The sequence below is a fragment of the Heterobasidion irregulare genome (assembly GCF_000320585.1).
Source record: "Heterobasidion irregulare TC 32-1 unplaced genomic scaffold scaffold_14, whole genome shotgun sequence".
NCBI classification, from domain to species: Eukaryota; Fungi; Basidiomycota; class Agaricomycetes; order Russulales; family Bondarzewiaceae; genus Heterobasidion; species Heterobasidion irregulare.
Window position 1 is genome coordinate 1,088,814 of NW_009258210.1, and position 12,629 is coordinate 1,101,442.

The following is a 12,629-nucleotide window of genomic DNA, read 5'->3' on the forward strand; positions in this document are numbered from 1 at the left end:
TGCCATCCACGGCTGTGGTATCTTGTGCCTCGTCTGCGGCTTCAAATAGAGGTCTGCTTTACCTGATGCCGGGGACGTATCCTACCAGCCCCAACCAAGGGGTGTATAGGTTCACACGTCCTTCCCTTCACTTTCAGGCTATACCCCTAACCTTTGGACTCCGTCACTTACTCTCTTGCACTCAACCCCCTATCATCGAATATGATTCTAGTGACTCTGACGCACTCCCCCTCGTTAATCACTGCTGCACTCTCTAAGGGCGCACGAACAATCATCCGGTACAATGTTAAACTGCTGGGGCAGACAACAGTTTGAATCCATTAGGCCAGTACTCACTGCCACGATGAGAAGAGGGACTCAGTTCTAGGATGTAGTCCCCATGTGGTTCTAATAAGGTAAGGTACTATAGCATCCATACTCAAGGGCTATCGTGCCATGGCTTGACAGTGGGCAGCAAGAATTGGTGCCCTAAGTATTATTTCCCTATGATTATAACAGACTTTATATGCATTGCTTATGTTTTTCTTGAACTCTTTTACTTACCGTCTCTAGCGCTGATGGCCTATAAGGGGGGGGTAATGTTACAAACTGCCTACTGTATCTTTCTTGCCTTTCCCATGATCTATATAAGGAACACATAGGACCTTTCTCCCGATTATATCTCGCATTCCTGATCCACTGCTAGTTGGTCCATGCTCTTGCTTGTATATATTTATAATAGCTGCGTCACAGTGGGGAAGCCTTAGGCTATCCACCTCTGTCCAATCTAGGAACTGCTGTTCATCAGTCTTCCCTGATTCTCAAGCATTGGTCTGATCAGCTTTGCCTCTTTATATCCATCAACCTTGTCATCATTCTCCTTGTATCTATACTGATTTGTGAACTAGGAATATCTCGTCCCGAACAGCCGTCCATGACATTTCCTCTCTTATGTGCTCTATTGTTAGGACTGTATTCTAACATATACTTTACACATGAATTAGGAGAAAAGTCAGGGAATACTCACAGAACTTAGATATTAATAACTAAGACCATGACCTAACATACACCTTGCATTGTTGTTTGTGGCCGTTCTAGTTGATGTGGCATGGGTGCCACATGGGTGCCACCTTTGGGACTCATTGATTACTCGCTTCTATAGCTAGGAGCAGCCCTACAGCCACTCCTAGAGCAAGTATATTGCTTTCCTTCTCCATTTGGACTGTCTCACTTTGTTTTTATTGTTTCACTGGGTTGGCTGACTCAGATGGTCCTGTGTGATGTTATTGATGCTCCAGACCAAGCTACAGGTAGAGCTTTTGACCGCTTTGTAATGTGGACCACCTTTAATGACCCGTTGATGTCATACCTTCCTTTTTCGTTTCTTATTGTTCTCTATAGCTTAAATACCGGTCCAAGGGTGATTCTTTCCTCAGACTCTTATCTTTTGGACCACAGGTGCGCTCCCTTGTGTTTTTTGTATCTACTTAGACTCTTACCCTCTGGACTATAGTCTTGTCATTATAGAGCTTCTTTTTGGCACTCTCTCTGTGCCAGTCACTTCATTGTTACTGTGCTCAACATGCATATAACTTGAGGGAGTAGTTATAAGATACATACATAACTTAGACATAGACAATAGACTTGGACTAATTACTATTTATATGTTAATATATGAACACTTACAATATATAACTCACTAATAGACTTATACCTATGTGGCTTACCAATGTTAATCATGATTGGTTCCTGAATTCATAATAATGTGGACAGACCTTTATTATAGTCACTATATTAGGATATATTATAGATTGTAGATTACTGATCATGATTGAGAACTTGATCTTTTAGAAGTCCTAATACCTATCAAATAGATTATTATTGAGAAGCATGGACCAGATCTTGATCCTACCCTAAGTAGCTTGTGTATACTTATAGCCAAGATGAGCTTCTAAGAGGCTTAGCTTGTTTACTTTGTATATAACTTGATCTCTGCACTATGCCTGGCATCTGGCTACCTTCCTAGCTCACACATCACAAACTTTACCAAATCTATAGTATCATACTTAGTCTGATGAAGCACTGGATTCATCTCAAAGCCTCACTCACTCACTCTTGAATTAGTACTACATATCAAGGACTCACCATCTATTAAGTTATCTCTTAGAATCTATCAGAAGTTGTCTGTTAGATTAGAGAAGACAGCTTGGTTATAAATGACCATTGTTCTATTATTGAGAATCATCATCTCCATTTGTTTAAATACATGGTTGATTCTAACTTGTACTTTCTTACGCAAGTCCAAATACATGCAATAGTCTTTATTTGTTAGATAGTCATTATTCAAATAGCCTATATTAGCTTCCATAACAAAATCAAGACCTTGTCTAGGAGTCTTTGGCTTTAGAGCCACAGAAAGCAAGGGCCCCCAAAGAGGTCTTGTTAACTTTGCCAGTAGTATCCTACTCTTGGCCTTTGCATAAGCATATTTTTTATCCTGCTAATGAGCATTCATCCGTACTAGGGTTCAAGGAAGGTATTTGGGAAGCTTTGAGAAGATATCAAATAGTGCTAGATAAGTACCGAGGATGCTGACTATTACCGAATATGGACAGTCCTCACCTGACTGACCATAACCCACCAAAGGACATTCGGCAGCACTTGGGTCAGTTTGCCCATACTTCACGTACTTACCATGACTGCACAGGAGTATTGTGATAAGGTGTTTATGAGATTAGAGCTAGTATTCCATGTCAGCCAATGTCTTCTATGAGTCAGTTGGTCCTTATTGCTTATCTTCCTAACTCCCACATAGTCAGTCAAATGTGATCTTGTACTATTACCTAGCCACCCTGGTCATATGTTACATCTTCTTTATTTTCATTGGCTTGCCAATGCCTGTTCCTGCTACTTATACTTGGGCAATGGATCCTAAATGTTCAGGATTTTGACATCGCTGATTATCTTTTACCTTATCACCTTTGGAACCCATATGGACATCTCACCTACCTTCTTATCTTCATTGATTGCTAGGGCTTGGTGCCCATTCGACATCTACTCTCATTTTGTGTTCGATATTTTACTTAGGAGCTCTGTTTACTATAAAAACCTACATACAACTCTGGAATAAACTAGCTTTTACACCCCACAGTTCAGAGCTCATTTGTACTCATCTCAACTATCAAAATCATCTTCTTTGACTCCTAAAAACTTGTCATCCTTGTCATTCGGCCTCATTCATGTTTGTACTTGTCTTTTTGCTCATACCCCTTGTCTTCCCTTGTATATTGTCAGAGTTTTGTGTGGCTCCAAAAGCACATAGTTGTTGGTCGTAATACTACCTTCTTGTCACTGATTAATTCCCTGACCTGACTCAACTAACCGAACATTCAGTTAGTGTTTGGTGTAGTCCCAAAACCATTCAGGCACTTTCATCTTACCCCCCTCATTACTCTTCAGTGTGCCCTCACTTTCTCAAGTCCTAACTAATAATTCCCTGTATATCAGATACCAGCTCCAGCACCCCCCTGCATTAAAGGTTATTTTGGTGTTGTGCTCGGCACTCAGAGCCACCTCCAGCACATCATTGCTTTACTTTTTTTTTCTTTCCATCTTCTTATTCTTTCTCTTCTTCTCAACTTCTCTACCCTGCCATTGCTTCATCAAATCTCCCTAAGCCACATTCTTAATCCAATGTGTCTTCTTCTCCTCTTTGGTAGTATAGGTTGTCTCTTTAGAAACAATAATGAGATCAACAAATTTATCATTTGTAAGTATTTAAGAATTACCATTAGCTACCAATCTTCCTCTTCCCTTTCCCTTTTTGCCCTGCTTCTCCTTCTTTATGGTAATAGGGTCATTTAGAAAACTACCCCTTTGTATTAAGCTCTAATTAGTTTTATTTATGCATAATTAAGAACAATTAGGATTAGACATTTTTAGCTTACCCCCCTCTAAACCTGTTCTAATTAGACATGCTTTTCCTAAATTAGGAATTATTAGGATTCATTATAACTTGAAATTTCGGAAAAATCATAATAAATCAAGCATCACAGTTCTCATAGCCTTCTTATAGAGACATGTCTATTAGAGCACTAGTTCAATACCTAAACACAGAATATACCTTATAACAAACTTGCCTTCTGCCAGAATTGAAGCAACAACCTCATATATGCAAGCACCCGGGACAGATGCTTTAAGCCACTAAGCCACAAGATCCAATAAGAGAGAAGGGTTTTCCAAATAGCCACTAGTGAGATAAAGGGTGGGAATAAGGGTATATGTATGGCATGCCTATATATAAATAAGCACAAGATTGTTGGAGGTGATATTAATATGCTTAATGCATATATTTCCTATATGGCAGGCAAATATATCATTTTGGCACCACATACCAATATGACTGTCTTTTCCACAGCCTAATAGCTAGGGGAAAACACCAAGTTTGAGCATCTTCTGTATAACAAGGCAATAAACAATATAAATAGTACTAAAAATTGTAATATCAATAGTAATGACGATTGTGTGCTGCATAAGACAGTATTAACCACTGTATTAATAAACAAGGTCTATAAGGCTGCATATAGCATATCCCTAAGTCCAACCCATATGTTGTGTCCTATAATGACCAGTAGCAGGCATTGGCTAACAATGACAACTTTAATGATCTTGTGTGCAAGGACAAGATACCTAGGTCTTCATAGCCTCTTGTGGCAGCTGCCAAGCTGCCAACAAAGTGTCTGGGGGCATCAATGCACATTTCTCTCTTTCTATATTCCTTGTAAAGGCAGCTGGAAAGTCAGCAAAAGAGCTACAAGATAATGGTATAGGCATATATGAAGGAGAGGTAATGTGCTAAAATAGTATGGAATGTACCACATTTTTATCTTCTCACTGATAGAGCAGTAGTACTTACTATTTCCTACTGATAATTAAAGACTTTTTAGTATAGAATTAGTGCTAATATCATAAAATTAGAAACCAATCCAATGCTTATAATGTGTTGCTCCCAATTAGGAAATTAGACACTTTTAGAAGCTATTAACACTTTTAGATACTTTTAGACACTATTAGATATAATCCGGAGCTAATACAAAGAGGTGGTTTTCCAGATGGTTCATAAATAGGAAGGGATGCCCTAAAGACATAGGGGAGTTGGATATAATATATACAGCTGATGACTAAGAAAGATAAATAAAGGCATTTTGAAGAATGACTGATACAAGGAAGGAAGAATGGGCTTTATATTAAGAGGCTAGAAGGCTGGGTCTAGCAATTGGGATAGGGACAAGGTCTGTATTTTCACTTGGGCTCCACAGATAATTAAAGATGTCTACAATAATCTTGATAGGTATTAATGGCTTAAGAGGCATATGGGTATTCTTGAAGGTTTAATAAGCAAGTGCCATTATAGTAGGCATAACAATATTATGATTGAATGGCTAGGTACTAGTGATATAGAATATAGTATATATGTTGGCTTTTATAACTACTAAAATATAAGTCTTTCCATATAACTTTAGGAAATTCTCCTTCAACACCTGCTCTTCTATTTGTGCCTCATACTTATCCTATACTTGTGTCTATTATCTTTTCAAAATAGAAAAAATTATGATATTGAGGCCTTAGTAGATATGGGTGGCATAGGCTGGGTAACATAAAACAATGATATTATGGAGCTAAGTGTGCTCAAGAAATTCATGTGTGTAGTGTGAGTTATGGCCATTGATGAAGAGTAGGTAAGTATGACTATTTGCCTAACCTTGAGTATGGGTCTTAAAATCCTTTAAAAAATATATTAGTGTCTAATATCTCAACACATTTGGTTTAGAATATACCTTTATCCATTTGACCCTAATCTTATTATCAACCCATCCCTTTTTCCAATATCCATAGCTATTGATCTATAAACTCAATATAAGATTTTCTTCTCTTAATAATCATAAAAGATATACAAAGCCTCCAGAGGATTTTCTTGTTTCTATTTTGACTGAAAAGCCTGCCTTTTGAAGATGACCATTAGAGTGATTGATATGCTATTTATACAAATAGTGACTATTATAGTGATATTCTCTCTGATTATACCTTGCTGCTAATACTACAGCTTCAATCCAGTGGTGCCAATTATATGTTCATAATGTCAAAGTAATAAATAAAAGCCAGTCTTATCAGTAGCCCAAATACAGTCCTTACCAATATCAGGATGCTCCTTTAATAATCCTTCAACTATATCATACTACAAATTATTTGTCACTGGATTGACCATATGACATCACAGCTGCTCTAGCTTTAATAACTAGTACCTGGCATCATTAAGACCCTAACCTTTCTACTATATAAGATATTACACACTACAACCATAGTAACACTTATTAAGGATATTGTCTATCTCAAACTCCTCAGCACCATTAGTAGACAACTATGGGCCAGATACTACTATTGTTATTATTATTGTTATTACTAAACATCTAAGGGACAGTGTTTACTCAACCTTTGTAGAAAGTTCAAGAAGGAACTTGACAAATTGAAATGGCTTCTAGCTACCAAAAGAGATTACATATGGAGCACAAGATACAGATATAGGAGTGATTGGGAGAGACTTCCAAGAGATGCCTAAAAAGGACAGAGGCTGGTGTGATTGCTCTAGCCTATGTTTCTACTATGGACAACGCTGCGGACATCCTGACCAAGGCTGTTCTACCTAAGAAGGTGAAGATTTGCTGCAGGTTGATGGGACTAAAGGATCTGCCGTATTAGGAGGGTATTATGGATGCTCTAGAGGTGTGCAATGAAGAGGGTGTGATGTTTGTGTGTGTTCTAGCTGATGTGGCATATGTGCCATATGCATGCCACAATATGGACTCATTGTGGACCTTTTGACTACATTGTAAGATGGACCACCTGTAATGACCCGTTGATGTCATACCTTTCTTTTTCGTTTCTTATTGTTCTCTATAGCTTAAATACCCGTGGTCCGAGGGCGATTCTTTCCTCAGACTCTTACCCTCTGGACCACAAGTGCGCTCCCCTCTGTTCTCTGTATCTACTTAGACTCTTACCCTCTGGACCACAGGCCTGTCGTTATAGAGCTTCTTTTTGGCATTCTCTCTGTGCCAGTCGCTTCGTTGTCACTGCGCTCAACAACAGTCCTGTTGTTATAGAGCTTCTTTTTGGCATTCTCTCTGTGCCAGTCGCTTTGTTGTCACTGTGCTCAACAGGTTATGGGTCCTGCGCTCTAGCGACTTTGCTCTACATCGTTTTATCGACACTTTCTGGTCTCCCCTCTGCTGTGCCATTTCATTCTGGCCACACCTCTTTGCTGCCACATCTTCCCTATTGCTTTCCCTGCCTTTCCCTGTTGAGTGCAGTGACAACGAAGCGACTGGCACAAGCTCTATAACGACAGGACTGTGGTTCAGAGGGTAAGAGTCTGAGGAGATACAAAGAACAGAAGGGAGCGCACCTGTGGTCCAGAGGGTAAGAGTCTGAGGAAAGAATCGCCTTCAGACCACGGATATTTAAGCTACACAGAACAATAAGAAACGAAATAGGAAGGTATGATATCAACGGGTCATTACATGTGAAACATCTTACAAAGCGGTCAAAAGCTCCACCTGGAGGTCGGTCCGGAGTGTCAATGACATCACACAGGACTGCCTCAGCCAGCTAACCTGGTGAAACAACTGAAACAAGGTGAGACAAGGTGAAAATATAGTGCGACAGTCCAAAAGGAGAAAGAAAGCAATATACCCGCTCTGGGAGTGGCTGTAGGGCTGCTCCCAGCTGTAGAGGCGAGTAATCAATGAGTTCCAAAGGTGGCACGCATGTGGCATGGATGCCACATCAACCAGAACGGCCATAAACAACACCCACTCCATAGCCGTAGCGGCACTTGCCACGACGTGGTTCCATTCCTTGCCATCATTCACTTTTCTCTCCATCTCGCTAGGTTGGCTTGCGAGAACAGCCATGATGCACTTCTTGTGGTCTAGCACAGTGTATGGGGTCCTGTACTAAGGTCAATGAGAAGCCATATTGGAGTCTGGTGTGATGAACCATCCATCCCACTCAATGTAGTGGAGACATCCCCCTGTGTGTCAACCTCGAGGGGAATAGGCCACCTTGCAGTGCCAGAGTAGGCCTTGCTGAATGGATCCTGGTCTTCCTATTCCTGCATACGATGCCTCTTCATCCACGCCTTCTTGGCGACAGCGTGGCGTTTTCGGCGCTCCAAAACCTCTTGCTCTGGTAGTGCATCTTGTGCTCGCTTCTTGTTCGCACACTTCCTGTCATAATACTCTTGAGGCTTGGGTGTGTCAGAAGTACTAGGTCTGGAAGTGGGAAGGCTCTGGGTGTTTGTGACCTGAGTGTGAGGTGCAGGGACCTGATCCAGTGAAGAGGATGTCAACTCGCTCTTACTTTCGACCAGCATTAGGGAGGTATCCCATTTGTCTTGTACCTCTGTTGGCAAAGTGGCAGGTGGTGAAATGGGCGAGGAAAGTCCCTCTGTGAAGGGGGGCATTTGGAGAGTATGGTTTAACCCAGGCAGCCTCTGCTCGTGCCATGGCTTCTTGGAGTAGCCTACCAAACTTTAGGTTGATGTCTATTCGTAGATGTGACAAGTATTGATGGCCTGATCGAGTCTGTGGTGGAATTAGCAGAGATAAGGAGGATGTGGATGGCACTTACGTGGAGTACAAAATGAGTTGAAATTGTGGCCTAGGGTGCTAGATGCTTTGTCAGTGAGTTGGTCATATTTTTAAGAAACAGGTGCAAGAGTGGCTGTGTTAGATGGGTCTGCCACAGGATGATCCTGATCGATGGGAGCATCTTCGAGATGACCAGCAGGAGGAGGAGCATCTGCTTCCCCCCCCAGGACCGGCACCGGATCCACTCCACATCAGCATCCCAAAGACTGAACAGAGACGAAGGAGGAGGGGTGGCAGACTGGGTGTTAGCATCAAAGTTGCGAGTGCCAGGAAAGAATCGCTCATCAAAGTCTGCCCTTTCCGAAATGATGACCTTCCGAGTCGCAGGATTGTAGAACTTCCACGCCTTGTAGCCCTCAGGATACCCAATAAACACGCACTTCTCCCTATGCGATCCAAATCCATCTCTTTTGTCCCTCTGCACATGCACATAAGCCAAGCAGCCCCAGACCCGCAAGTGCGAAACGTCCGGCTTCTTCCCGTGGACCATCTCAAATGGCGTCTTGCCCTTCAGGGTAGACGTCCAGAGTCGATTCCAGACGTGCACATATGCGGCCAGAGCCTCGCCCCAGAAAACAAGCGGCAAATGCGATTCAGAGAGCATCGCGGTGACGGCCTCCATGATAGTGCGATTGGCACGCTCTGCCACGCCGTTCTGCTGTGGCCGATTGCGTGCCGTGTGCCTCCTAGTGATCCCATGCTCCAAACAAAACGAGTCCCAGGCATTGGACATGTACTCTCCTCCCTTGTCATCCTGCAAAGCCAAAATGCGCTGTCCAGTCAGGTTCTCCACATAGGCCTTGTAGCGCTTGAAAGCCTCAAACGTGTCGCTCCTCAAGCGCAGGACATAGACCACCTTGAGCTTGGTGAACTCATCAATGAAGGTGATCCAGTAGCGCATTCCAGAGTGAGTGGCAACAGGGAGAGGACCATGGAGATCAGAGTGGACGAGTTGAAGCGGTTTGGAGGTCACAGAGCCAGTGGAGGGGAAGGGGTGAGCGTGCATCTTGCCAGAGAGACAGGGCTCGCACACAGGGTCAGGCTGCACGTCCGAATCGAGCTGTAGACCAGTAACGAGTTGTTCCTTCACCATCTTCTGCACTCCAGCATGGTGGTGGTGGCAGAGACGACGATGCCATAGGGACAAGTCAAGAGGGAGAGTAGAAGCGGCACCCGCAGACTGCAAAACAACGGTGGATGTGGTCCCTTGAAGATATGCGTTGTTGGAACCATCAGGAACGATTGCCATGAACCACACTGCACCGTCCCGGGAGAAATGCATCGAAGATCCTTCTATTAGCACAGAGAAGTGCTTGTGCTGAGTCAAATACAGCACAGATAGGAGATTACAACCGAGATCAGGGACATGCAGGACGTTTGAGAACTCCACAGACTGCGCCCTCTTGCCTCCAATAACCGGATTGAACACCATAGTCCCAACACCAGCAGAATAGATGACAGATGAGTCTGCAAGACAAATAAGGACAATGAAGAGACGATAGTTGCGAAGCCAGTGGCGATGGGGCGTCATATGAGAGGTCGCACCTGTGTCCGCGTTCCAATCAAGGTCAGTGACGAGTGAGGGGGCTGTGGATGAAGGGGATGGAGCAGGGGAACGAAAACTTGCATTGCCTGCAAACTGCATGGGACCAGAGGCTTCAGGAGCCTGAACCGAGTGGGCCTGCTGTGGCTTGGACTTCTTCAGCTCCTCATTGATCCTCTTGAAGCACCTGTCATCAGTGTGGCCAGTGGCACCGCAAAAGTCGCACTTGTACTGCGTCCTGGGTGGCCTTGAACGTCTGTAGGAGGTGGAGGAAGAGGAGGGAGATGAAGGAAAGGATGCCACAAGGGCCTGTGCAGAGTCTGTGGGATCAGAACAACGGGCACGGTTCAAATCCTCGCGCCTGAACGCGTCCTCGAGCTTGGAGCGAGACAAGACGTCCATGAGACTGAGGGAGGAGCGGAAAGTGTCAAACTCAGAGGGGAGAGACCACAAGAGGGCCATGCAAGGGAGCTCCTCGTCCTGCTTCTTGAGATCGAAGCCAGAGTCACTGAGGTTCTTGAGGACGCACATAGACTCGTCTACACGATGAATGAGGGACTGGAGGGACTCATCGTTGCGCTTCTTGATCGAGAAGAGGTCCTCCATCGCGTTGAAACGCGATCCAGCAGACTTCTTGTTGAACTGCTCCTTTAGTGTGGTCCAAATAGCGATGGGGTCGTCCTCAATGCCTCTGAACTGGTCCTCAACTGAAAGTAAGAGCGCACCAGCAGCCTTCTGAGCATTCCTCTTCCACTCTGCCACCTCCCTTGGGTCAGCAAGCTTCTCCTTCGTGCCAACAGGGGCTGTCTCATCACCAGAGACCAGAAGCCACAGGCCTTTGAGACGAAGCCAGGCCTTGGTCTCCTTGGACCAGGAAGGGTAGTTGCGATTATTGAGAGGGGAGATGGAAGGGAGAGCGAATGAGGGGTCAGACATGGTGTGGGTGTTGAGCGCAGTGACAAAGAAGCGACTGGCACAGAGACAGTGCCAAAAAGAAGCTCTATAACGACAGGACTGTGGTCCAGAGGGTAAGAGTCTAAGTAGATACAAAGAACAGAGGGGAGTGCACCTGTGGTCCAGAGGGTAAGAGTCTGAAGAAAGAATCGCCCTCGGACCACGGGCATTTAAGCTACAGAGAACAATACGAAACGAAATAGGAAGGTATGATATCAATGGGTCATTACAGGTGAAACACCTTACAAAGCGGTCAAAAGCTCCACGTGGAGCTTGGTCCGGAGTGTCAATGACATCACACAGGACCGCCTCAACTGGCTAACCCGGTGAAACAACTGAAACAAGGTGAGACAAGGTGAAAACAAGGGAGACAGTCCAAATGGAGAAAGAAAGCAATATACCCGCTCTGGGAACGGCTGTAGGGCCGCTCCCAGCTGTAGAGGCGAGTAATCAATGAGTCCCAAAGGTGGCACCCATGTGGCATGGATGCCACATCAACCAGAACGCCCAAAAACAACAGATGGAATACCGGCTCTCACCAGTCTGGATGGGAGTAGTTCCATGTCTAAGGCTGCTGGAAGGTATTAGGATTGTCGAACCTGGAGGGAATCTGATTACAAGCCTCAAGTCCCATAGGTAAAAGTAACCACCCTTGCTTGGATTGAAGTCTCCAAGAGCGGTTATAGAGCAAAAACCTTGAGGAACATTAGTACAAACATTATGGTCCAAGCATGTTGTATCAGGGCCCATGTTGAAAGTCATTGTCGGAAAAACACTGTTATCGAAGTTCCATTGAAGTTCTGGATGGCGCTCTATGAGCTGGCTCATGGTTGTTCTGTAGAAATCGTAGGTTTTCGGCGCATAGGATCCGAATGCAGCTGAAAAGCCAGCCAATTAGCACATCATTAATTTGAACAGTCTAACGAAACTTGCCACTAGCGAAACCTGCTATCCTTTTGATGCTCTTCTCCTTCAACAGGCTTTCAAGGATTCTGTTCTGGTGATCAGAATGACAAAGGTTGCCTGCCTTCTGTTATGCTTAATTAGCAGCTATTATGCTTCAGTTCGCTCCACCTCACCTTTTGGCCGCCACCATAAGATGGACTGACCGACAATGCCGCATAATTTCCCCTCCTATGACTTCGCCGCTCTTGCTTCAGGAACTTTTCTGACTCCAGCCGAGCAGACTCCAACACTTCTGCTGCCTCCTTCATTGAGTCATCCCAGCTGTCCTCTCATTGCCGATCACCATTGTCAGATGGTCAGCTGACAAGGGCACCAATGACAATGTCCTGGCTATCTAGCAGTGCATAAGGCATACTAGATGGCAATATAGACTATTAGTACAGAGATCAAGGTGTGCCGATGCAAAACTCACCGCCCATCCCACTCGAAAAATGAAAACCCTTGCTCTCAAAGGTCTTCATTCGTCCACGGTGTTGCAG

At 44.1% G+C, this 12,629-nt stretch overlaps 6 protein-coding genes across 6 annotated transcripts; 2 read left to right on the forward strand and 4 right to left on the reverse strand.

Moving 5' to 3' along the window:
- Nucleotides 1–1,241: 1,241 nt before the first annotated feature.
- On the forward strand, nucleotides 1,242–1,571 carry HETIRDRAFT_332287 (uncharacterized protein; the record flags this gene model as incomplete). The annotated part of the gene is made up of 3 exons (XM_009555178.1): nucleotides 1,242–1,309; nucleotides 1,381–1,437; nucleotides 1,493–1,571. Coding segments are annotated over 3 exons (204 nt in total), but the record flags the coding sequence as incomplete, so codon positions are not given.
- A 935-nt stretch (nucleotides 1,572–2,506) lies between these two features.
- HETIRDRAFT_332018 (uncharacterized protein) lies at nucleotides 2,507–2,665 on the reverse strand (the record flags this gene model as incomplete). Its single annotated transcript, XM_009555179.1, has 1 exon — nucleotides 2,507–2,665. A coding segment is annotated over one exon (159 nt), but the record flags the coding sequence as incomplete, so codon positions are not given.
- A 4,230-nt stretch (nucleotides 2,666–6,895) lies between these two features.
- Nucleotides 6,896–7,139, forward strand: HETIRDRAFT_331999 (uncharacterized protein; the record flags this gene model as incomplete). Its single annotated transcript, XM_009555180.1, has 2 exons — nucleotides 6,896–6,996; nucleotides 7,052–7,139. The coding sequence occupies 2 exons, from the start codon at nucleotides 6,896–6,898 to the stop codon at nucleotides 7,137–7,139; spliced, it is 189 nt and encodes a 62-aa protein (XP_009553475.1).
- A 172-nt stretch (nucleotides 7,140–7,311) lies between these two features.
- On the reverse strand, nucleotides 7,312–8,500 carry HETIRDRAFT_431174 (uncharacterized protein; the record flags this gene model as incomplete). Its single annotated transcript, XM_009555181.1, has 5 exons — nucleotides 7,312–7,372; nucleotides 7,442–7,501; nucleotides 7,650–7,661; nucleotides 7,729–7,966; nucleotides 8,158–8,500. 5 exons carry the CDS (start codon nucleotides 8,498–8,500, stop codon nucleotides 7,312–7,314), a joined length of 714 nt encoding a protein of 237 aa, XP_009553476.1.
- Nucleotides 8,501–10,880: 2,380 nt separating this feature from the next.
- Nucleotides 10,881–11,633, reverse strand: HETIRDRAFT_332054 (uncharacterized protein; the record flags this gene model as incomplete). Its single annotated transcript, XM_009555182.1, has 4 exons — nucleotides 10,881–11,244; nucleotides 11,300–11,359; nucleotides 11,431–11,519; nucleotides 11,586–11,633. Coding segments are annotated over 4 exons (561 nt in total), but the record flags the coding sequence as incomplete, so codon positions are not given.
- A 1-nt stretch (nucleotide 11,634) lies between these two features.
- On the reverse strand, nucleotides 11,635–12,398 carry HETIRDRAFT_331825 (uncharacterized protein; the record flags this gene model as incomplete). The annotated part of the gene is made up of 3 exons (XM_009555183.1): nucleotides 11,635–12,062; nucleotides 12,109–12,214; nucleotides 12,264–12,398. 3 exons carry the CDS (start codon nucleotides 12,396–12,398, stop codon nucleotides 11,635–11,637), a joined length of 669 nt encoding a protein of 222 aa, XP_009553478.1.
- Between the last annotated feature and the right edge of the window lie 231 nt (nucleotides 12,399–12,629).